The 26,668-nt window shown below is 40.6% G+C and overlaps 1 protein-coding gene and 1 long non-coding RNA gene across 4 annotated transcripts in view; one reads left to right on the top strand and one right to left on the bottom strand.

Annotated features, from left to right (window-relative positions):
* Nucleotides 1–26,668, bottom strand: part of LOC123618565 (uncharacterized) — a 160,439-nt gene that overhangs the window by 30,552 nt on the left and 103,219 nt on the right. For all 3 annotated transcript variants that reach the window (XR_012500361.1, XR_006727020.2, XR_012500362.1), the window contains 2 exons: nt 7,915–8,039; nt 7,551–7,679 (listed from right to left, as the gene is read on the bottom strand). This is a non-coding gene — a long non-coding RNA (uncharacterized LOC123618565). The remainder of the gene's footprint in view (nt 1–7,550; nt 7,680–7,914; nt 8,040–26,668) is intronic.
* LOC141573956 (uncharacterized) lies at nt 10,418–12,698 on the top strand. Its single transcript, XM_074346858.1, has 3 exons — nt 10,418–10,435; nt 10,759–11,295; nt 11,415–12,698. The coding sequence occupies exons 1-3, from the start codon at nt 10,418–10,420 to the stop codon at nt 11,802–11,804; spliced, it is 945 nt and encodes a 314-aa protein (XP_074202959.1). The 3' UTR covers nt 11,805–12,698.

Below are 26,668 nucleotides of genomic sequence, written 5' to 3'. Positions count from 1 at the left end.
TACTGAAATGTCAGTGTTAACATTTATTCACCACCCACTGCTTCTCTGAGCACTATACTAGATGTAAGAACTTGTATGCCAGATGTGAAGAAATGTATCACACTAGTTACATGTCACCCCACCCCAGTCCCGGCATCTTTCACAGCAAATTTAGAGTAGCTGTGATGATCATCATCCCCAAAAATGAAGAATAAAAAGGCCTCAGTAAAGTATGTGCTGTGCCCAAGGTCAGATAGACAGCATAACAGATTCCAGAGTCCTTGGATTCCCTGACTCCAGCACCTGTCTGTGCTAAAAGCCACTCAGCAAAAGGACAGGAAAGACTGATGAGCAGGGGATGCACCCAGAGGGGAGGTGAGGGGTTTTGAGCCTGATTTAAAAGAGGGGAGGAATACAGGCAGTAGAATTGGGGTACACAGTCAGTGAAGGGGGGTTAAACAGAGAATGAATGCGGCAAAGATGACCATATTTGGGGAAGAGCATCTGTATCAAGGAAGAATGAGACAGGACCGGGGAAGGAGAGGGTGACTCTACAAAGGTCTCAATGCAGAGAAGTTTGACTTCACAGTGTACATTCACAGAAAAGGAAAATCTGATTAAATACGCATTTAAAATATTTCAGTGTATAAATGTTAAATGGATTGCTGGGTAGAAAATACATTTAGAGACACTGAAAAAAAACTGCAAATTGGCTTTAGTCCCTCCAGTTCCACACTGGGCCCTCACACATGCTCCTTATCTCCAAAAAGAGGACAAGCATCTGCTCTGGGCTGGGAGATATGAAATGCCACATGCTTTTCTTTTCTTCCCTTTAGGATACACTTACGTTTATAAATCAAAAAGGGCCACTCACAAAACACATCTTCAAAAAATCAGCCCATATAAAATCATGCAGAGCCCTAAAGGAGAAGCTGAAATCTGGGGACAAAGTGAACTTGGAGGATGAGTCCATTCTTGTGGTGACAATCGTCTTAAAGGTAGGGAAAGCTCTAGCATTATCTGCACAGAGTGACTCTGAAGCTCTGTGAGGGGTCCTTCGTCATGACTGCCAAAGAACAATAGGTGTAATAGATGAAGGACCTGAAAAAATGGAAAACATCCACAAAGTCTAAATTTAAGGAAGCTACTTTGGGTGTTAGAAGTCCCATGTTAGGTATACTTTCCTTTTTCATCACAACCCTCTCATCTTCACTCCTGAAAATTCCATGCAAATACAAAAATAAATAATAAATTCAAAACACTCACCAGTACAGAATGTACCAAAACAAGCTTTCTGACTTCCTTACCATCTTCCTAATGAAGGCAGTTTCCACACACACACACACACACACACAAATTCATATTAAGCTTTTGGAAATACTTATACAAGTTTATCAAAGTAAGTAAACATCTGCCTTACAATGAATCAAAACATGCTCAGTAAAGCCATTGAAATCTGTGATCATTTCATCGTCCTCCCTCCCCGTCTCCTAATGCATTTACTTGAAAGCCAGTGTAGGGAGGATGGCACCACGTGTGCCTCCTCTCACCTCCTTTACCACCTTTGGCTTCCCTTGTTCATGTTTGTTACATTTAACCCACCACCCATGGTTTGAGTTACACAGTAACCAGCTCCTACCACATGCCTCTTTCTATAAATCTGTCTTCTAAAGTGGGTGCAGCAGTCAAAATTAGTTTGGAATTCTGAAAATTCAATAGATTTATAGAAGAAATAGACTGATTTTGAAATAATACAGCTAAGTCAGGTATCTAGTTACATTTCTACAAAGGGAATCATAGGACAGAAAAAGAATTTAATCAATCCATCTTGGTTTTTGTTAGCAGTTCTGAATAAAAATATATTAATGTAGTAATGACTACAAACAGGTTATTAAAATTATCTTAGAAACTCCATTACATTTGGGCTTTCCTTGTCCCCTAGTAATGTTGGATCATAATCTGATTGTGGGATAAATAGCAACAGTTCAGAACTGACTTAGAGTTGACCCCGACCACACTCGCACCACAATACTACACACTAGGTGTGCAAAGAGCAAGATGAGTGTTGCTGTATGTAAGTGCACATGGAATTAATTTGATCATCTAGTAAGAGTGAGGCTCTTGTCTATTTCCCATTATAAGCACAGACTAGCAAGAGGCTGGCTACTCAAGGGTACACTTCTTAAGACACTCCTAAAGTTCTTGCTTCCTGAAGCTGACTGATCTTAATGGGGAATCAGACTTTGCAAACTTGGCCTTGATAATACCATGTGTCAAATAACCAGACAGTTGGTCTAAACCAGAAATGAATATTTATCAGCACCACATTGAGTTTGCCATTAAACTGTAGACAGAGGTCCCACAGCAACACCCTTGGCATATCCTGCTTGAATCATGCTCAGGCTTCACAGCAAGCAGCCTCACCCATGGGCTCCACAGCACAGGGTCCAGGAAGGAGGACACACATGCTCCTAGTGCATGGAGTTTGCACACATGAGGCACAGGCCCTGCTGTCCCCTCCCAGACTCCCGGAACCAGCCACAGTCGGAGCGCTTCCTCCCTCCAAATACACTGGGGTTACTCCAGAGGGAACACAGAGAAAAACCCTAATGACAAGAGAGGGTGCTGCACACCAAGAACACAGTACAGGGATGAGAGGGTAGAGACCTTGTCCCCTGCCGTCACTGCTCCGTCGGCAGTGCTCAGGAGAGAGGCTGGCGCACACACAGCAGTTCAGTAAGGACTGGAGCATGTGAACACCGACTGCATTACAATCATCACAGTTGCCTAGAGGCATTTTCTGAACAAGCTCCTATTAAGAGAAGTCTTGGGCTGTGGAGTGAGACCAGTGGAAGCCCAGTGTGCCTTTGAAACTAGCAAGGTGATGCAAAAATTTCCCTTGCACAAAACATTACAATTTCAGGGGTGGGGAGGGTATAGCTCAGTGGTAGAGTGAATGCTTAGCATGCACGAAGTCCTGGGTTCATTCCCCAGAACCTCCATCAATAAATATATAAGCAAACAAAGAAACCCAACTATCACCTTACCCACCCCCCAGGAAAAAAATTACAACTTCATATACTTTAATAGGCCCAATTCTGTGATACAAAGATTTGTACACCAGAAATTAATACATTATCTCTGACTATACTTTGAGTAAAAAAAAAAAGATTTGTTCATCAGCCCTCTAAAGTGACACATTTTCCAGGCCCCCACGTAGGAAGCTTACATTTGCGTACCTCTAGCCCTGACACTCAGAGGCCTGAAGTTCCACTCTATCTAAATTTTACGTGTCCTATTTGGGAGGATGTATTCCATTCAAGGAGTTATAAGGAGTAACATGTAGGCACCCACTGGGGATTTTGATATGTTAGCACCTGCTGCTTAAAAGGCTGCAAACTGAACTTTCACACAGCTTAAAAAAGAAGACTGAAGCTATTATGAGTAGTCTTTCCCCATGAAGCATGCACACCTCGCTCAGAAAGCCTAGTTCTCTTGTAATATGTGTGCAAGAGTGTGAGGGGTGTGTGTTCTATGTCACAACCTCTCTTCCTTGAATTAAAAGCAAGCACTGTCTGAAGTAAACAAGAAACATGGGCGTGCGCGGGGCTTCTCAGACACTCGCAGGATTCGGGATGGGTGAGCACCAGACCTTGTCAGCTGGGACCAGTGCTGACACGGACACAGAGAGCGAGGCCCAGCTGGTGGGGGAGCCTCCCTCATCACTCTCACTGCCGTCCAGACTCTGCTGTGATGCTTCTAGTTTTAGACAGAGAGAGTCCAAGCCCCTCCTGGGTGTGCGAGTCTGTAGAGTCACAGCCCAGCTCTGCCGGGGTCACAAACTGGACGTTGTGAAGGAAGTGAGGCCTGAACGGAATTTTTCAACTTAATGTTTTCTCTGTTATTTCTCTAATATGTATTTATCATAATAATATATATCTTTTTTTTAATCTAGAGAAGCATTTCCTTCAAAATATCGAAGTATTTTTACAGCCAGTCTCCATGACAGATGGTTCAGTGTTCTTGATCAAGGGAATGCGGAGGAAAAATAACTGCAACCCGGAGGTAATGACAGTCACACCTCAAAAACACAACCAACATCCTCTTAGGAAAATATTAGCTTATAGTTTGCAGCTCTGTCCACTAAAATAATGACCAATGTCAAATGGTTGCATTTGCTACCCATAGAAGCCACTTGAAAAACAGATGCATGCATTACTGCTCTTACTGAATTCTTATTTTTATCCTAATCTTATTAATATTGAATCCATGACCATTTAACACCTGCTGAAGACATGGAACTGCTGGAGATGAAATCCACTGGTCTAAAGAGAGGTGCTAGAGAATCAATCTGCCAGTGTTATGATCTTAACTTTTCAAACACTTAATCAACCACAAAAGTTATTATCTGGTTCAGGAATTGAAATCAATGAAACATTTCTGTATGCATTCATGCTTAGAACTCTGCAAGAGAGGACTGTGTGCATGGTTTACAAAGACGTACTCTGTTCTCTGTCTCTGTATTTCCACTTCCTAAGCAAAATGACATGCTTTGTTTAAAAGCGCATTTTTCTGTCTGTAGGCTTTTAGATCAGCTGCCAAGAGCCAATGTTGACCTACTGACACACCTTTTTTGAGTGCTCCACAACATTGAGCAACACTCCTCATTCAATCAGATGACAGCTTATAACTTATCACGCTGTCTAGCCCCAAGCCTTCTTGGTCCACCTCATGCCACCAGCTCAGAATTAGAAAAGGACTTCACAAAAAATGTAATGAGATCTCTAATTTTTACGCCTTGTGGGGCACGGTCCCCACTTTGAACCTGAAATCTGTGGTACTAACTGTGATGGACCAGTTTTTTAAAGTGCACACTTTAAATACGCTCCCCTGGAGGGGCAGAGTCATTGATCTGGGGGTTATGGGACGGCGGGTTGTTAAGTGGGAAACAGAGCAGTTGAGTCATTTCTCCTTTCCCATCCAGGAGACTGAACCACAGAGAGGTAAGAGCAGGATAATGGCACAGAACTGAACCTGAGCTTTGGGGTCTGACAGCCGAGGTTCAATTCTCAGCCTAATCACTGAGGGAGTGTGAACTAAAGCGAAGGTCCCATGATTTCATCATCTCATAATGACAACAACACCCAGCTCCTCTGGTCACTGCTGGCACATCTCGGCGGCTTGGGCAACATGAACACCCATGGCTCCACACACACTGGCCTTCCTCTGCCAGCTGTAGTCCCTCAGAAGGATACTCAGCTTCTATGTCACCCCCACTGCAGGGGGAGGAGGCTAGTAAAATATTCCAGAACATCGGAACAGAGCCACAACAGGCCTAGTAAGATCACAGGTCTTCCCCGAGCTCAACCCGACAGCCAGCATAAGACGAGGCAAGGCAGTTAGAAAGACCTGTTTTCTCTCCAGCTGCTTCCTTCCTTCACAAGAAAAATCACAGAAATCTCTGCTTCTGAAGTTTCAGATATTTCTTCACTTAAGAGGTGAATTTCTCAAGTTTTTATCTATTGGATACTTTATTAATTACCGTAAGATGTTATATGCCAACTTAATAAAACTGGAAAAAATGAAATAATAACAAATAAATGAAATTTAGTAAGAGAATACACAGATTCACCCCAAGTATCCTTCATGGGTCACTTGAAAATTATCCTAGTTTTAAAGATGTAACCATCGTTACAAACATGTTAGCTATTGAACGAGGCCACAAATATAATTTTAGCCCACTAATTAAAAGAATTTTAAAATCTGTACCCAAAGTACTCTTGAAAGTATCACTTATTAGAGAAAACTAATTTGTATACTCATTTTTTAATCAACTCCGAATTTTTCTCAGAATTCTCTTACATTTTTTAGATTCAAGAGTTAGATATGAAATGATTTATAACTATGCCATATGGAAAAGAACACCCCGTTTTGCCCTTACGTGTTTCAGACTTCTTTTGTGCAATTTTTCCTGGAAAACGGCCTCCAGCTCTGGGGAGAAGACACCCCTTCCCTCTGGGGAGAGCGCGTGGCCACTCCTGATGAAGGTGACGTCACTAGTAACAGGGAGGGGGCTGCAGGGTGTGTGAATCATGTAAGTGGCTTTGGTGAGAAAGACAGCAAGGCTGCCAGGGCTCATGGGAGACGCTTAGACAGTGCCGTTCTGGAGCCCAAATCACATCCCAAGAGCAATGATTTTCACCTGCTCCAGGTCAGGGACGCTTTCATACCGTCGTGAGACCAAAGAAAGGGTAAGGCAGGTCTGACTGCAGGAAGTTGCTAGTACAGCATTACGAGACATCAGGGTATAACACAGTGTTTGGAAGTTTTTTCAAACAAAACTTTAAATGGGACTCATATATATCAGATGTGCTCAGGCTGAAAATAGAGTGAGGGGCCCAGAGCACTGCCTTGTTTATTCCCCACCCCCTTTTTTCCTGCTTAATGGTACCTGAGGTACCACAGGTTTCCAATGCCTTTGAAACAGGTTGAAAAGAACCAGCATCACTGAGAAAAAAAAGGACTTGATTTGATGTCAAACCACCTTTCCAGACTGTCAACTCCTGGGCTACTATTCACAGCTGTGTTAACTTTGGCCAATTATTTTAGCTCAGTTTCAGTTCCTTCATCTCTAAAATGCGAATAAAAACATCTAAGTTTTAGGATTGTTGTCAAGATTAATAATGGAAGTAAAGTAAATATGTAAAAAACCAATTACAAAGGCCAGTAGAAGTTCCTCTGAGAACTCTGAGCTAGGATTGTCTGAGCCTAGGTAATCACAGCTAATTGGGAGCAGTCCATTTGATAAGGCAGAGTTTAGATTCAGAACCTAGGGACATGTATCATGAGATTCTTTGTATTTGATGGGGTAGGTAATTAGGTTTATTTATTTTTATTTTATGTATGTATGTATTCATTCATTCATTCATCCATTCATTCATTTATTTATTTTAATGGAGGTACTGGGGACTGAACCCAGGACCTCATGTGTAGTAAGCACACACTGAACCACTGAACTATAACCCTCTCCCAAACTCTTTGCATTTTTGACATTTTTTGGTTTTATGACATTTATCTCACTGTTTTGAGGAAATCTTTAGGAAAATCTATTTAATCAGGAATTTCGTTGAGTCTAGTACCTGAGAATGTGCTTTACTAAGATAACTTTGTTTTTCAATTCATCAGTGACAACAGAACAACCACTGGAATCCACGTGAATGACAGTAACAGTCATTTTCAAAAATGCACAAGGACAGTATTAGGCCAAGGCCCCATCTACCATGGGTCTACGCAGATGCCTGTCCACAATTTTCGAAGCTCCTAAAGATTAGAAATGGCCATAATCACATCTGACTCTACTCTATCTTCTATTCCTCACCTATTGTTTTACATTTGTTCCTACTGTATTCTGCATTTTCATATTGATTCAATAAAAATGGGTTAGATAACCACTTTATTTGCTTATGGCTCATATTACTACCTTGGAGGAGGCGCATCTGGGCAGCCTGTGTCTCAGCTAAGGTCACTTCTGCACCTGCAGTCAGCGGGCAGCTCAGCTGGGACTGACTCACGTGTCTGTTGCTTGGTGCTGGCTCTAGGTGGATCCCCATCTCCTCAGCAAGCTAGCCCGGCCTTCTTCATACAGCGGAGGAAGAGTTCCCACCAGCAAGATGCTTTTCAAGAGTCCATGTAGGGGAGGACTGCATGAAGGACCACAAAGACAGTGAGTCATCCATCACTTACTGAGGGCTGTGACAGTCATCGACCACACATGATACTCAAAACTCAAGACAGCATTCCTACCACACACCTACTTTCATTCATGAGTTGTTAACCCTCCATTCTTTACACCAGCATTTTCCACAGGGTATTAAGAAGTTTGGAAGGGAGTGTCTTTGAAATAACCATTGATTTTTCCCCCCAGGTATTTCTTACCTCTGTCTTGCTCTCTGTCGTGAGCTGTCTTAAGAGACAGATCATTTCCTCAGAGAACAGAAGTTACAGAAGAATATGAGGGATAACAGCTGTTTGTTGCCTCTGAGTTTTAAAAATTCAGTTTCCTAGGAAACAAAAACAATTCATGGCATGAAGATTTAGGTGGCAATCGCATGGGAAAATCCCAAAACAGTGAGGTATATAGGACATGTGCACCATTTCCTGAATAGAAACCAAGAGGAATCAGGAAGCCCTCACAGAACAGCTAAATCGCATCTCTAAGACAGAGCCTTGTAGAGTCATACAGAACTTCTTGCACCGCAACATGGAACAGATCAGTGAAATGATTCCATCAATCTGAGAATGTTAGGGAAGGGATAAAGTCACTGGATGTGATGACACACGTCTCAGCAACAGCTGTGCAGGCCGGCTCCCCAGGGCCAGACAGCAACTAGGACAGCTCGGCAGGTGCCCAGTGTACACAGATGACACAGAGGGCCAGGTAGGTGTCATTCCACATTCTACTACCTCCTAACTCCTTGGCTGTAGAAAACTCCAAAACACAGACACACTCATGGATAAAATGGAGAGATCTTGCATTGCTACCAATTTGGGAGCAAAGAATTAAGCTGTAAATCAAATGAGTTATTTAAAATTATAGACCAGTATCCATCTTACATCTATCAGTTCGTAGACAGACTGGCACAAGTATATGGAATACGTGGTCCCCACATTGTTTTCCTAGGCAGTGTTCTGTGGTCAAATAGGTTTGGGAAATGCTGTCTTTTCCTTTTGGAAATCAAAATGCCCATTAACACATTAATGTCTTAGAGAAGACCCACAGGAAAGACACCCAGTATTTCCCCAGGTATTTGACCTGGGAGAGCCTTCTGGAGAAACTCTGTTGCTGAATGATCCTGGGCAGACACATTAGTAAGCAATGCTCTCAATTTACCTTCTTAAATCATAATTTTACTCTTTCACTCACTCACTCACAAACCTTCAATAAGTTTCAATGGATCTTTAGATTTTTTTTCAGAAAAATTTCTTTTTTAAGAGTCTCCACAATGCAACCTGCTCTAGTAATCAGTTTTCACTATTTTCCTGTGTAGATCCTTTCCTTCAGCTAGGTCAAGCTCTTCACTTTCCTTAACGAGGTGCACTCATGTTTCTAAGTATAAATCTCAACTTCCCATGGTCTCTACAGACCACAAACTAAGTGGCCATTTGGGTTCTACTCTCCCAGAAATGTCACAGAGCTGCCCCAACCATTCCAGCTCAAACTAGCTGTTCTCTGATAACGCATGAGCACGTCACCCTGTTACAAGTTGGCTTCTATGGTGCTTTGCCCTGGCAGGAATGATGCCAGTATGTTTACACATCATTCAACAAATCCAAATTCCTATGGTAAATGACTGTATTTTGCATTACTTTTATATTAATTTCAGTGGCTGGCTAAATGTCTACCCCTAAAAATGAATAAATACGTGCATTTTTCTGAGTGTAGAAATTTTACATGCATTGGGAATGACTGCAAATTTTAAAACTAATGAGGTAGAACACAGCACAAATGGAATTTCAGTGGGTGGCAATAAGACATCAGTTTGACTAAATAAGTTTGTTAGAGAGCATGTCACAGTGTTCACTATTCACAAGTCCTGGGACGTACTCTTTCCATTCATCATGTAAAAAATGAGGTATTGGTGTGATGTATTTGGGAAGAATTGCATGCATCTGTGACATTTCTTTTAAAAAGCAACAATTGCATAATTAAAAGGGAAAAAAACCATGGCTGGACAATGCACCTGTCAGTTGTTGAGCCAAGAAAGACATGCATAAGTCCCTGAAATCTGAAAAGGAGACAGAAATCACAGTAGATAAAGAGAAGCTGAAATTCAACTAATTTGTCCCATGCAATTCCTGCAGGATTGCCATGGGAAAATAGTTAATAAATGTTCATTTCACCCTCAGCATACTCAAGCACCATACATCCTTGAAAAAGTCAATTTATCAATTTTTAGGAAAGACCCTAGGAACTGATAAACTGTAATAGGACCAAATTGTCTAATCTAGAATGAATATAAGGCAATTAGACTTTCTGATATTGGTGTTTATCATTGCTGCTAAGATCTGTGTAATCATCTGCCAACCTGCACTTACTGGTGTAATTAAAGTTAAACATTTTCAAAATTTTATTCCAGGAAGAAAGCTATTCATAGGCCATCTTTATTTGAGAAAACTAATTTTCTCCATGGTTATTAATTACTGTGATATACTGAATGGAATATATATATATTCCATTCTGTATATATGTTTATATTATAAAATATATATTATACATAAACATCATATATATATATATATATATATATATATATATATATATACACACACACACACACACACATTTAACTTTTTATTCTATAAAAGTAACATGTAAGAATTTGGGGGATAGAGTATATAGTTGCACAAAAAGCCGTCTTTTTCCAGAAAACATTAGGCGATGTCTTTCCTGTTCTCTGTAACTCCTTCCATGCTGGCCAAATGAGCCACTAAGTACTCTAAAGATCTGTAATGAATGGTGACTCTGTTTTCCACTTTTATGTTTTTCATGCCCACAGCATAACCGGTGCTAGGAAGAAACTGCTTTCTTTCCGGCCTTGGACCTAAATGTCAGTCTTCACTTGGTTGGCTTAGCGTGTCCAAAGAATAAAACCATTCCTTTGTCACGTGAAGGAAACACCACAAAACAAAATTCTCAAAGGAGAATTATAATTCTCTAAAATGGAAAAAGCAACTCTGAGAATGGGAGTTTTCCCAAAAGGAATAAAGGAGTAAGACTAGCTAGGGGAGGGGCTGGGAGAGCGGCGGGAGGCACTGGCAGCAGCCCCATCCGGCCTGGCCGCGTGGGGGGCGGGCGGCGCCGAGAGTCCGGGCGCGGGGCGCGGGGCGGGCGACTCTGAGGGTACGGGTGGGGTCGCGCTCAGCGGCGGCCCGAGCTCCACAGAGGCTTCCGCGCCCGTCGCCGGAGCGCCCGAGCGGCGGGGGCACAGTGTTTCGGCCGGCGGGAGGGGTGCGGAGCGACGAGGGCTCCGGGATGCTCCCCGCGCCCGCAGCCGTGCCCCGCAGCCCGGACGGCCGGCGCCCGCCCCGTCCTGCAAAGGCCCGCAGCCTCCTTCCCCCGCGGGGACCCGCGCCCGCCGGCCCGCCCGCTCCCCGCTCGCGATCGCTCGCTCCCTCCCGGCCTCCCTCCAGGCTCGGCGCTTCCAGCCCCCGCGCCGCGGCCGCCGCTCGGCCGCGCCATCCCGCCGCCCGCACTCACCTCAGCGGCCCATCCGGGAGCGCCCGGCCGTTGACCTGGTTTCCCCGCAAACCTCTCTGGTGGGTTATTCCTGATGGTGGGGTGGGGTTGTTACCCGGGAGTCGCCGGGGTTCGGGAGCGGGGCTGGCTTTCAACGGACCTGCAGTCCTCAGCCGCCCTCTGCTGGCACTTTCCCCAGGCCAGCAGCACCGCGCAGACGTGGGTCCGGGCCGCCCTCTGCGGCCGTGGCGCTGACGGCCTCGCTGACGGGCCGGGCCGGCGGGGAAACGGTTCCCGAGCTGAGGCGCAAGCGGACGGCCGCGCGCAACCGCCTTCCTGCGAGGACTGCGCGCACGCGCACCAGCGGGGCGGGAAAACTGCCGCTGCCCGTCGGCCGGGTCCCCGCGCGGGGCGCGGGCCCTGCTCAGCCCATCACGCGCGCCGGGGACCTCTAGGTGAGGGCGCCGGGCCGGGTCGCGGGCCGCCGGAGGCGGGGCGGCGGGAGGACGGCCACGGCGGCGCCTGCGCGCCCTGCCAGGCGAGGTGCTGCCGGCCGTTTTTGGAGATTTTTCTAGACTCTTTCCGTTAATATACTTTTAATATTCTTTTATGCTGTTATCACTATAACAGAATGTTTAATTTTGTTGCTTCTGAGTTTAATTAAAATAATCCTGAAGTTTTAATTGGTAATTGGCTTTGATTCAGAAGGTGAGAGCATTTCTTCTTTGTTGGTGTTTACAGTCTAGTACATGCAAAAGAAAATTTTTGCATATGATATTAAACTCAGAAATAAGAAAGATCAATGATTAGGTCTTTAAAATAGCTGAAAATACATGGGAAGTAGATCAGAATAAGCTAATCTCTGCCCAACTGAGTTTGCAGAGAAAAACCAAGGTAGACCGGGAAACTCAGACTTTTAGTAAATTTCATAAATTAGCTAAAGTAATCACTTATTCAAACTATGGTAAAATAGGAAAAATGTATGAAAATCTAAGAATTAGATGATTTAGTGATGCTTAAAGTGGGTAAACTTGAGGCATTAAGTAAAAGACTGTATTTGAGTAGATATGTGATTTGGGCAAATTTTTATGCCTGTTGAGGTAAGTTTTATCATCTGTTAAACAAGGATAATAATTTCTGGTTCACAATCCTTACTGAAGTTTAAAATAAATAAAATATGTGAAGTCTTTCAAGTAGGATGATCGTATAAATTGCTTTCTAAACTAGAAACTTTTTAAAATTATTGTAAGTGAAGGGTAGTGGTATCTATTACGCTAGAAAATTGAATGTAAACCAAAAGTGTCATAATTATTTAAAACCACCTGTCAAAATTCCAACATCTGTCGTTTCTGGGTCTGATTCTACATACTGGTTTTTTATCTTCAGATGGATTGTGTCCTTTGTTGTTACTTTTCTGTATGTCTCGTATATTTTGATTTGATGTTGGCTATTGTGTATGAATTAAAATTTATGCTTAGAAATAGACATGGCTCTTGTACTGAAAGGTCTTCAATGTGAAGTTCTGAGTCAGTCTAGTCAGTAGTTGGCCTGGGTGTAGGTTTTGTTTTTGCTGTAACTGCCTACATTGCACCACAAACTACAAATCTGTTCAGCATCTAACTGCTACTGCCTTGTGCTTAATTTGAGGCCTGGAGTGACAGATGTTTTTCCTTGTTGCTCCTGACCCACCTTCAACTTTCAGCTGCCCCTACATGCCTTTCCCACTGAGATTTCTCTCCAGTTCTTTCCCCTCATCACACAATACAGTGCTGTTGCTTGTTGCTCAGTTCAAGGGTTGTGGTGGGGACAGGGGTTCTCCTTTCTTCTACTCTAGCCTTAATCTAGGGAGTCAGTGTGCTGGCGGGCCTCTGCCGTGAGCTTTCTCAGCTTTCTTCTTCTTTCCTTTTGTGTCATTAAACTCGAGGTTTAACCTACCCTAGGATAGAGCAATCCCACTCCTGGGCATATATCTGGAGGAAACTCTAATTAGAAAAGATACATGCACCCCAGTGTTCATAGTAGCACTATTTACAATAGCCAAGACATGGAAACAACCTAACTGTCCTTTGACAGATGACTGGATAAAGAAATTGTGGTATATAATATATAAAATGGAATGCTACTCATTCATAAAAAAGAATAAAATAATGCCATTTGCAGCAACATGGATGGACCTAGAAATCATCATTCTAAGTGAAGTAAGCCAGAAGGAGAGAGGAAAAAAAAAAAAAGAACACAAATGAACTTATTTACAAAACAGAGACAGACTCACGGATATAGAAAACAAACATGGTTATCAGGTGGGAAAGAGGGTGGGGAGAGATAAATTGGGAGTTTGGGATTTGTAGATACTAACTACTATATATAAAGGACATAAACAACAAGGTCCTACTGTACAGCACAGGGAACTATATTCAATACATTGTAATGGCCTATAATTAAAAAATATGAGAAGGAATATATATACATATATTACATATATATATATGAATCACTATGCTGTACATCAGAAATTAACACAACATTGTAAATCAACTATACTTTAATAAAAAATTTTTTTTAATTAAAAAAATTAAGCTTTCTTTGTATCAATGAGGTGTTTTAGTCAGGAGTAAGTTTCTTGGCAGCCTCTGAGATAGCAGATCTCTGCTTGGTATCAATGCAATGTCACAGAATCAAGCTGGTTTCCTTCTCTTCGTTCCCACCCCCCTGTGGAAGACAGCTTTAGCTTTTGTCCCTTTTTTAGAGTCACTGAATATTTGCTTTGTGCCAGGAGTCAGGAAAGCTTTTTCCCCTTTCATTAGTGACTTACAGCTTAGTGTCAAATAAAAGAAAGATCTGGGAACCAAGCAAAGTTTCTTTCCTATGCTTCACTGAGTAGGATTCTCTTAGGTCTTCTGCTGTAGCTTCAATTTTTCTTGTTAAGTGCTTGATGGAAGGTGCATGGGAAAAAACTGTTGCATGAGCTAGGACTTCCGATGAGTCACAGAGCTGCAGGGCTACTAAACTCTGCTGGCTCACATGTAGTCTGTACATATTCATTCAAGTTTCAGCCGCCTTCTCCCCACTGGCATTATGACGGTTCATCTTCCTCCTGTACTGTGACCAACGTGAAAAGTTCATGTGCCCCATTTCTCTTCTGGGGTCCTGATCCCATTAAGAATTCAGAATAGCTGGCTGCGTGCTGATCTCAGTTTTCCAGGAGGTCAAAGAAAATTTATGATTGGAATTTATTCAGCTTCTTCCAAGCAGCAGTAGAATCTACCTATTTGCTTATGAGCCATCCAGTTTTGCATTATTTTGGGGATTACTCTAAGAATTAAATGCAGTTATTGATCTCACAGTCTAATTTAAGTTAATATATTTAGAACCACAGCATCTTTCTGCTGTTTCTGTCTTACAGAGTTCAAGTACATATATTTAAAAAACCTGTAAGACTATGCTATATTTCTATTTTAACATTCATGTGTATTTTAAATAAATTAAACAGCAATGTAGTCTTTTATATTTTCTCAGATTTTTACCTTTCCAATAGTCTTTATTAATTTATTAAGATTTAATTTATTTATGAAGATTTAAGTTTTTATCTGTTAGCATTTTAGCATTTTTGTAGAATATGTTTAGTGGTGAAGACTTCGTAATTTTTAAAGTTGAAAATGTGTTTCTCTTCAAATCAAGAAGAATCTTTTTTCTGACAAAGAATTCTGTGTAGTTGTTTTTTCTTCTATACTATGAAGTTGTCATTCCACTACCTTTTCATTTTCATAGTTTCTGATAAGCCATCCATGATAATTTGGATTGATGTTCCTTTATGTAATATATTATTTTTTTCTCTGCAGTTTTTCAAGGTTTTCTCTTTATCTTTATGAGCAACATGCTGTTAGCCTTATGTTTAGCTTCCTGTATCTGTAAACCGATGTCTTTTCACAATTTGGGGAATAATTCACCCATTATTTCTTCAAATGTCTTTTTCTGCCCCATTCTCTCTGTTATTTCTGTCTGAGTCTACAATAATCCAAGGTTAAGTTTTCATCTTATCCACAGGCTCTGTTCTTTTGTTTCTTCTTCATGTTGAATTTCTATGAATCTATTTTAAGTTAGTTTTTTCTTTCCTCTATCTCCTTTCTGCTTATAAACCCATCAAGTAATTTTTTAAAATTTCAGACAATATATTTTTTAATTCTAGAATTTCCATTTGCTACTTTTTGTGTATTCTATTTCTCTGGTAAAATTTCTTTTCTTTTCAATCATTAATGGAATAGGTTTCTTATCTCTAATATAATTAGAATCACTGCTGTTTAGGTCTGTGATTGATAAATTCAATGTCCACAAACATCAGCTTAGGCTTGACATTTGCTGATTGTCTTTTCCTTGAGAATGAATTACATATTCTTTCTTCTTGTGTCAACTAACTGGATTGCAATCCTGGATGTTATGAATGCTATGCCTTAGAGATTCTGGACTGTCTTATGTTGCTACAAAAATGTTGATGACTTTTAGGAGGCCATTAAGCTAGATTCAAACTGAAAACTTCTTGACTTTGGTGCATGGCAGTTCTAATTTTCAGTCCAGTCTTCTTGTGATCTGCCTCATGCACCATGACTCAGATATCATCTAGGTTCGCATTTACTCCAGTTGTAGCCCGCTGTGCTTTCATTCACTCATTTATTCACTTGATGAGTTCATCAAAGAGGCATTTATGTTGCAAATAGTAACAAATCTCTCACTGTGTGTCAGAATCCATGATAGATACAAAGAAAAGTTAAACAGAATCCCATCCCTAGAGAAGAAACAGACAGGGAATTGATCATCAAAACAGTAAAACAGCAAGCATTTTAAGAGTTGTCACAGGACTATAGTAGGCAAAATTAACCTCAGGGATGGAAGCTGATTAGGAGGTAAGAGATGATGCTTGAGCAGTTTGACAGACAAGTAAGAAATTAGTCTAGTGAAGAAAGTCAAAGGATCTCCCTTGGGGAAGCAGCTTGCTTTATAAGAGCACGGACTCGCAAGAGAACATGGTGCACCTTGGGAATACAGGGAGAGGGTTTTGCCGGGAGCTAAGATATCTCTTGATAAATCAGGGTCAAACGTGAATGCTAGTCAATGCTAGTCGAAGAATTTTGACTTTATTTCAAGCACTAGGAATTTAAAATAATCTAGACTGTCATTTAAAACCAACTGATGATCAAAATTATACTGGGGAAAAGCCAATGTTTACTTGCAGGTTCTGATGTAGACAGCTGGGATGGTTTGAGAGGAAAGATGCTGGATTCAAGCTTGTTTATATTAATTTGAGGTAAAAAGTAACCTTGTGTCCTTAGGATTTCCACATAGAGCATAAAGTTTTTTGAATATTATGGTGGACCATGATAAGTTAAAGATGTGTATTATGAATCTTATAACAAACACTAAATTAAAAAGCAAAGAGTATTATAGCTAATAAGCCAAGCAAGGGTATAAATGGAACTATAAAAACTAACAAAATCAAAGATGCAGAAAGAGAGAAAAGGGAAGAAAAAAATGGATAGGACAAATAGAAAACAAGTGAGCAAGACAGTAACTTTAAACCTACTCATATCAATTGTCTCATTAAATGTACATGGCCTAAATAATTCAATTAAAAGGCAGAGTTTTTTTTTTTTTTTAGAATGGCTAAAAAAGCAAAACCTAGCTCTATACTGCCTACAAGAAACACACTTCAAATAAAGGCACAAGTATAGGTTAAAAGGAAGCATATAGAAAAGGGTATACCACAACTATTTATATTTATACCTATATTTATAGAAGACAAAATGTCAGAGATTTCAGTGCAAAAATATTACCAGAGATAAAGAAGGTCATTCATGATGATAAATTAATGAAGTCAAAAAATGCTAAATGTGTATGCTCCTGACAACAGATTCAAACTCCATGAAACAGAAAATTACAGAACTTCAAGGAGAGACAGATCCACAATTAGAGCCAAAGACATCAATATCCTCTCTCAGTAACTGACAGAACAAGTCAACAGAAAATCAGCAAGGATTAAAAAAAAAAAAAAGATTTAAACAATACTAGCTGTCAATTTGACCTTATTGACATTTATACAACACTTCACCCAACAACAGAATACACATGCTTTTCAAAGGCACGTGTTTCCTAACCACAATGGAATTAAATTAGTAATCAATAGAAGGAAGGTCCTTTTGAAAATCCCAATATTTAGAAACTAACACTTTTGAGTAACGTGTGGGTCAAAAAAATAAAAAGTCAAAGGAGAAAACAAGTACTTTGAATTGAATGAAAAAAAACAAAAGATATCAAAAGCTGTGACATGCTGCTACAGTACATGCAGGGAACTTTGTAGCACTAAATGCATCTATTAAGAAAAAAGCTCTCAAATTGATGGGCTCAGTGTGCATCTTTAGAAGAACTGGAGAAAGCAAAGCAAATTAATTCTAAAGTAGAAGAAAGCAAATAATAAAAGCCAGAGCAGAAATCAATGAACTAGGATAAACAGACAAGCAACAGGGAAAACCAATGAAACTAGAAACTATCCCCGGAGATCAGTAAATGATAAACCTCAACCAGACAAATCCGGAAAGTGGAGAAGACACAAGTTACCAAGGTAGGCGTGAGCGAGGTGACATCACTACAGATTCTACAAACGTGAAATGGACAGTAAGGCAATGTTATGAAAAACTTTGTCAATAAATTCAACAACTTAGAGGAAACAGACAATTTTCTTGAAAGATTCAAACTATGAAAGTTCACTTAGGAAGAAACAGATAATCTAACTAGCCCTATTGTCTATTAAAAAAGTTGAATCAATAGTGAAAAACTTTTTGATAAGGGAAACCCCAGGCCCAGATAGCTTTCCTGGTGAATTCTACCAATCATTAAAGGAAGAAATAATACATGTTCTACGCAAAGTCTTCTAGAAAACTGAAAAGGAGCCAATATTTCCCAACTTTTTCTATAATGCCAGTACTACCCTGATGCCAGAGCCAAACAAAGCCATAACTAGAAAAGTAAATTACTGACTAATATCCTTCATGAACATGCAATATTTCTTAATGAATTTTAGGAAATTGGATCCAACAATATATAAAAAGAATAATGCCTCCTGACCAAGAGGAGTGTATCCAAGGTAAGGATGGTTTAATGTTTGAAAAACATCCATCAGTGTAATTTACCATATTAACAAACTAAAAAAAAATTTTAAACCACGATCATCTCAACAGACCCAGAAAAAGCATTTGAAAAAAGCTGACATTCATTCCTGATTTTTTAAAAAACTTCCTCACCAATTAGGAATAGAAGGGAACCTCCTCAACCTGATAAAGGGCATCTGTGACAAACCCACAGTTAGCATCACGCCTAACATGAAAAGACTGAATGCTTCCTCCTTACGATGAGAACTAAGCTAAGAATGTTCTCTCTCACCACTTCTCAACATTATACTGCAAGTTCTAGCCAATAAGGCAAGAAAAATAAATAAAAGGCATTCAGACGGGAAAGGAAGAAGTAAAACTGTCACTATTCACAGATGATATGACTGCCTACATAGAAATTCAAAGGAATCTACCAAAAAATACTAATAAGTGAGCTTAACACAGTGGCAGAATACCAGGCCATTTCTATCTACCAGTAATGACTCTCTGGAATTGAAATTTTAAAATAATCATTTACAATGGCATCCAAAATACAAAAAATAAATCTGACAAAAGACGTGAAGGATGTATACACTGGGAACTACAAAAACACTGCTGAGAGAAATTAAAGATGTAAATAAATCAAGAGATGTATCATGTCCAGGGACTGGAGGACTCAACAGTGCCAATAGGCCAGTTTTCTCCAAACTGACCTACAGATTTAATGCAATCCCAACAGACTTCATGTAAAAATTGTTACCAGAGTCTAAAATTCACCTGGAAATGTAAAGGAATTAGAACAGCCAAAAAGAAGAGGCAAGTTGGAATACTAACACTGATTTCAAGACTCATAATAAAGTTAAGTTGACTAAGATGGTGTGGAACTAGCGTGAAAATAAACAGATAGAACAGCGAAACAAAACAGAGCCCAGAAGTAGACCCATACATATGTCAACAGCTTATTTTCAACAAAGGTGCAAAGGCAATTCAGTGGAGAAAGGATGGTCTTTTCAACAAAAGATACTAGAACAATTTGATATCTGCATATAAAAAAGCAAACTTCCATTCATAGCCCACATCATATACAAATTTAACTCTAAATAGGTCACAGACCTAAGCATAAAACTTCAAGCTATAAAACTTCTAAAGGAAAACATAAGAAAAACCCACTGTGACTTTGAGTTAGGTAAATTTTCTTAGATACAACAAGAAAAGAATGATGCACAAGGCAGCAAAGAGATAAACTGGATTTTATCAAAATTTAAACCTTCTGCTCTTAAAAGGACACTGTTAAGAGAAGGAAAAGAGCCCCAGACTGGGAGAAAATATTTGGAAATCGTATCTGATTATGGATTTGTATCCAGTATGTCAAGAACTTTGAAAATTCAATTAATTACAGACAACCCAACAACAACAAAATGGCGTAAGACATACAAAGAAGACAGATGAATAAACACATGAAAAAAAATGCTCAACATCATTAGTCATTAGAGAAATGCAAACTAAAACCACAATGAGATACACTACACACCTGTCTGAATGGTTAAATTAAGAAGACTGACCATTACAAGTGTCGTTCAGGACGTGGAGGAACCGAAACTGCCCTGCACTACTGGTGGGAATGTAACATGGCACAACAACTCTGGAAAACGTCAGTTTCTTAAAAATATGAGCATCTGATTCAGGCATTCCTCTCCTATGTATTCACCCAAGAGGAATGAAAGCTTTTTAATGTCCTTTCAAAGGTTTGTACACGAACGTTCATAGTAGCTTTATTTATAATGGCCCGGAAACAACTCAAATGCCCCTATTACTCATCAGTTAACAAGGAACGGATTCTTGGTTCACAATACTGTACAACATGGATGGGTCTTGAAACAATTACACTGAAGAGAAGAAGCCAGGAAAAGAAAACATACTGTTTGAGTCCATTTATATAAAATTCTAGGATATGCAAACTAACATGTAACGACAGAGGAATGGCTGTTGGAGGGTGGCAGGATGGATTACACAAAGACAGGAAGAAACAAACAAAAAATAAAATTTTCAAAGGAAAAATCCACCCTGGATTTCCATAGGTGTTTTTTACCTGAATGGAAGTTTTCTTTGAGATAAACTGAGGTCTGGATGTAGTGTTGAAACTTTCTCTAAATATTTTCCTTTGTAGTTATTCTCAGAGCTAGCGTAGGGTTAAACAGCACTCCCTAATATTCCATGACAAGTGGCAAACACACAGAGGTAAACCCCAGAGAAACCATTCACACTTCCAGGGCCTCTAGCTGGCATCCAGCAAGCAGCTACGGAGACATAAAGCATCACCAGAAAACACAGTGACAACTTTTTAAGAACCGTGAAATGAGAGAGAATGACAGCAAGATGTTCCCGATCAGGTTTTTCTTGTGTTTCCATAAACGCAATTCTAACATGCCCGTCATGGGACAAGGGAAAAGGGAAAAAGTCATCCTTCGTGTTCGAAACTTTTCCACCTGAGCTTTACAGGTCCAGGTACGGGTTTAAACGACGAAAGCAGAGCCACGAGGGGAAAAGGTAGAAGGTATGTTCTGTTCTGTCAGTAAATTTATCATCACACTGGCTCCTCTTTCCTTCCACCCATTTATCTTTTCAAGTTGCCAAGAAAAGCCCTGGGAATAATCAGCTCCCACGCCAAAAGCTGGGGATATGATAATTGGTGTCTGATGATGGAAGCTGACATTTTTAAATAGTCACTTTAAACTTCATAACGTATATTCCATCTTTAACCATATATATACTGCTTCAACTCCTAGATCTTAAGGGGGGGGGCATGTATGTGGAAGACAGCCTAGCAACAAGCATAATTCACCAAAGCTTTGCATTGGTTAAAAAATATATATATTTGTGAAACCTATTCGATCAAGTGTCACTTATGTAATGGTGATCTTAAAATACGAGGCCTAGAAAAAGGTCAACACCTACCTACTTATCTATCTGTCTGTCTGTCTATCAAAATGACTTCCTGGTTAATGAGTAATGGCTTGAGTTTTTGAAATATCATATAATATGAATAAACCTAAAGGAAAATAAATGATTGTTGAATTGAGGAACACACACCATGTGTCAGTCATGTGAGATGCTAGTTCTACTTGATAGAAAGTGGCAACATTTGTGAAGGAACCCATTTGGGACATTCACACAATGTTTTTTACAAGCTCATAATATTGAAAGCCAAAGGAATTTGTTAGGTTTGATACCAACACACTCAGACCCATAACATGCCTCCACCATGCTGGGTGGACCTCAGCCAAGACATCACACAAAGCTGATTGTTTCTGCCTCCCTCTAACCAACTCCATACAAAGTTGAAAAAGATAGCCTCGAGCAAGAGGAAATAGCACTCCTGTAGCCCAGCGGCACTGACGGCCAGCTCACTCACCAGCAAGCAGATACCTGCAGAACTATTTGCCTACTAAGGCTACTACAATGTGGCAGAAAGTTATCTTAGGAAAGCAATGACCCTGACATTTATGCTAAAGAACTTTCCACCTGTGTGCACAGAGAGCCACGTGCAAGACACAAGAGCAGCTGTTGTAATGAAAAAAAATTGGAAACAACCTAGGTGGCCAGCAATAGGGGATTTATTAATACTGTGCTACAGTCCCCCAGGGGACTAGAATGCAGCAGTTAAAAGAAATAATGCTATAGCCATAGGGAATGACACAGTTAGACCTCTGATGCTTTGTAGAGTTAAAAAGAAGAAGGAAGAAGAAGAAGACATGTTTAAAATACATGTACAATGTGATTCCATTTGTGAGGGGACCATCCCACCCAAACACTACATTTCCTGTGTATAAACACATATCAATACAAAAGAAAAAGATATGGAAAGATCCCAAATAAACTCCTAAGAGTGATCACTTCAAAAAGGAGGAAGAGAGGGAGGAGGGAAGTGAAAGCTAAGGGGGTGGGAATCCTCCACCAGATGCAGAACAAATAGTAAGAGAAGTAACGACTTTATTCTGTTACTATCAACTGCTTTTAATATACATAAAACTGTTGTCAACTCTGCACGCTAATGTTTGTACCTCAGATAATCTGGTTGACCTTTTTGGAGCATATGTGAAAAAAAGGGGTAGGAGAAAAAGAACAAAACTTTTTATTACTCAGAGCTGCAAACTTGATCTTATTCTGGTTCTGGAATGAACCATCTGAAACGTATTTTTCGAAGGTTGGAGGTTCTAGGTGATTGATGAGGTGATCCCAGGGCATCCTGCATAGCTGTAATTTTTCTGCAGAATTCACCTTTTACCATTTTGTGGATGGGTGGCGTGATTTGTGAAAGGGTGTTAAAACAACTATTGCCTCTCTTTCTAGCTGGAAGACCACTGCTTCTGAATTTTTCACAGAGCTTACACAAGCAACACATCTTGCCTCAGTCCTCATCTTGCTACGTCCTGCAGGGGCCTGCATACTGCCTACAAGTGGCGGGGATTTGTGCTTGGATAGAGTGCCCCCAAAAAAGGTAAACACAGGTACCACAAACATTCTAGCTACGTTGCCACTGAAAATCACAGGAAACTCACATAATGAAATGCCATCAAAATGAATTTAGAATCCAAGGCTCAAAAGCACCAGCAACAAACAACTTTAGTATTCACCGACAGAGGGACTCAATGACATCAATTTCTCCCAAATTCAATTATAGATTCAATACAATCCCAGTCAAAATCTCAGCAGGCATGTTGTAGAAACCGATGAGCTGACTCAAAAAATTATGTAAAAAAATCATACGGAAACAAAGGACTAGAACAGGCAAAACAATTTTGAAAAAGAAGAACAAAGTTAGAGGATTTGCAATACTTGATTTCAAGACTCACCATAAAATACAATCATCAAGACTGTGTGGTAATTGGCATAAAGATAGACACATATAACCACAGAGACTGCAAAGTAAGACGAAATCTGAAAAAAAGAGAGCCACAAAGGTGGTACCACAAATTTTACATATAACCTCTGTCCAAGACTCTGGATGGCCCCTGAATATGCATGCATGGGGCAGATAACCAAGCAGTCCACCGTAGCTTAGAATATGGAGTTTGAGTTTAGGCAAAGTAACTTCTGCTGAAAAAGAAAAAGAAAAAAAAACTACACTCTTTGGGGTAACATAACAAAAATCTAGTCTCTGCAGTGTTATCAGTATACAATACAAAATTACTAAACATACAAGAAAACAAGAAAGTGTCGCGGGGAGGGTATAGCTCAGTGGGAGAGCGCGTGCTTAGCATGCACAAGCTCTTGGTTCAATCCCCAGTCCTCCATTAGAACAAGTAAATAAACCTAATTAAGCCCTAATTAACCTAAATAAGCCCCCCCCAAAAAGCAAGAAAGTAGAGCCCGAAACCCAGATAAAAAGTAACCAATGGAGACTAAACCCAAGATAACCCAGACGCTGGAATTAGCAAACAATGACTTTTTTAAAAGCAGATTTTATAATATGATCAAGGGAATAAAGAAAAATAAAAGAGATAGTAACTATATCAGGAACCAACTGAAAATTTAAATCACCAAATATGACAGAAAAGTCACTGGACTGGAAAAGAGATCAATAGAAATTAGCCACTTGAAAGAGAAAAGAAAGACACGGGGAAAGAGAGTGGAGAAATGCCTGTGAGAAAGTGTTTTAAAAGTATAAAGCACAAGTGAATGGATTCTCCCACAGATAAAAAAATAAATAAAACTCAGATGAAATATTTTAAAACAACTATTTGGAGGACCCAGAAAGCATCCCCAAAACACACAGAAATTGGAGGAAGCTTTACACGGACTTGATGAACTGCACCCACAGGATTTACAGCCTGGAGCTGTGGTAGCGGAACCCATTTTGATGGCAGTGGAACCTAAGTTGATGGCAGCGGAAACAGCAGGCCTTGCCTGTCAAGGTGCCAGAGAACAGAATTCAGGGAGAGAAAAAAGCTGGGAATTTAAAAGAGAAATCCTGGAAGCAGGAGAATAAACACCCAAATCTAAATGTGAATTCTTCCCAAGCCCCTAACAGCAAAGATGCAAGGGAGACCCCAGAGGGCCCAAGGAACTTCCCTGCAACTTCTAAGTTATTTCAAAATAAAAGTGTTTTTAAAATGCTTAAAAAAAAATAAAAAATGAAGATAGACATAAAGATCAACGGAACACAACATAAACTCCAGGAACAGACCGCATGTACATGGTCAACTGAATTTTAACAAGGGAACCACCACAATTCCATCCAGAGTGGAAAATCGCCAAGCCCAACCTCACACCATACACAAAATTATAGACCCAAAGGTAAAAGCTAAAATGATTAAAAAAAAAAAATTCTAGGAGAAAACCTTCGTAACCTAGGTAAACAAGATTTCTTAGACAGGACACAGGCACAAAGCATGAAAGAAAAACATTGATAAATTGGACTTCATCAAAATTAAAAACTCCTGCACTTTGAGAGACCCCCATTAAGAGCATGCAAAGGCAAGTCAGAGTAGGAGAAAAGACTCACAATACGTGTATCTGACAAAAGATTTGTATCCAAAATATACAACGAACTCTGATGATTCAATAATAGAAAGACAAACAAGCTCTAAAAATAGACAAAAGATCTGAGTAGACACTTCATGAAAGACGATGTAACAAACGGCCAAGGAGCGCATGGAAAGGTGCTTAACATCATTTGTCATCAGGGAAATGCAAATTAAAAGGAGAGACCACCAGGCCCCCTAGAGTAGCTAAAATCAAAAAAGACACGATTTGAAAGATGTGACCAAACTGGGACTCAGATATTTCTGATGGGAACGCACAATGGCTCCCCCTCACTGGTCCCCGGCCCCTTATTCCATGTGTCCTCCACCCATTCAATTCACAGGCTCATATAATCTGCCTGGCCCCACAAAGCATTTGAGGCGCTCCGTCTGCTCTAAAACCTGGAATTTATCAGATAAAGCCATGCACAGGGGCTGTGGTCTCTGGTCCTGGTCCTGGGGGTCTAAGCTGTCTGTCACTAACAGTGTGGTTGTTGGGGATGCTAACATGTGAATAGCTAAGTGAGATTTCTTCAGGCATTTCTTGATTTAGGTTATCAGAGAAAAGCCTGCTGTCATCACCTCAGGTGACCTAAATATCCAAGCCTGAAGAGCTGTGGGGTTTTTTCCCCTTCTTCTGCAAGAAAATGAATTTCTCCACGAATACTTTAGAGCAGTGGTTCTCAAAGTGAGCGCCTGGACCAGTAGCACCGTGCGGCCTGGGAGGTTGTAAGAAAGGCAAAGTCGGTCTGCATCTTCCTGCTAAAAACTGTGACATCCCTTTCCCAGAAACACACACATTTTACATACACTTTTGGGGAATTCACAGATTTCTTAGTCTTGAGTGCAATGTGCCTCAGATAAAGAATTCCTGCTCGGGGGGGGGGGGGCAGGCACAGAGAAATAGAGGGTCAGGGGGAAAAAAGGTTTAAAACTGTATTTTTTTTCTAAAATGGAAAAAAAGTAACAATTTCAACACGTAAGAAATGTAGACACTTATGAAGTATTCAGAACTAGGCAACTCAGTTATACAGATGAAACAAAAAGATCAAAAGTATTCCATCATGTCACCTGGCCCTGTCACCAGCTCAGTTTTCACATTGCTTACTTTTAAAACATCACCTTCCCAGACTCCTCAAAGCATCATCTGCATCAACCAACCCTAGTTCCTGCCCCCAGCATCTGGGGAGGCCTGGGTGGGGGTCACAATTATTTGTGTTGCATCAGGACTCCCCTGCCCCAGTGACCCTGTAAGGACACAGGAAACATTCGCTGGATTTAAGTTCTTAACATAAGGGTGAACCATGGACAACTCACCACTGAGAAGTTGTAAGTTTCTGCTTGATCAGGGAAGGGCTAATCAGAAGTTCAGTACCAGGACTGTCCTGAAACCATGGTTGGAGGGCACTGACCAACGTTCTGGAGAATCCACATGTTAATTTCTTCTGCAACATTTTTTGAGGACCAACCTAGGCAGGTACCATTCTAAGACGCTAGGGTCAAGACAGACAGATCCTCCAGCCAGGTGTCCAAGATCTGTGGCCTCTCTGGGCTCCTTGCACCAGTGAGACAAGCAGGATCAGACCACCCAGCACCCGTGTTCTCTACTTTAGAGCTCAGAAGGTCAGCAGACCAGCCTTTTTCAGGACAGCCCAGACCCTGGGTACCTTGGGCATCCCACCTGCCCATCAAGGTACAGATAGACCTCTATCATTCAATCTCCTCCCTCCCTTCAGAAGACAAAGCTGAAAAAAGCACCTGTTAACATCTAATCTCCATTCCACCTGCCAGTT

This window comes from Camelus bactrianus, chromosome 18, assembly GCF_048773025.1.
Source record: "Camelus bactrianus isolate YW-2024 breed Bactrian camel chromosome 18, ASM4877302v1, whole genome shotgun sequence".
Taxonomy (NCBI): Eukaryota; Metazoa; Chordata; class Mammalia; order Artiodactyla; family Camelidae; genus Camelus; species Camelus bactrianus.
The sequence above is the reverse complement of the archived record's forward strand: the minus strand, read 5'-3'. Positions and strand labels throughout refer to the sequence as shown.

Coding starts and splice junctions, on each gene's coding strand:
- LOC141573956 (XM_074346858.1), top strand. Junction 11,296..11,414: donor TTTCCCCGCAAACCTCTCTG/GTGGGTTATTCC, acceptor CACTTTCCCCAG/GCCAGCAGCACCGCGCAGAC.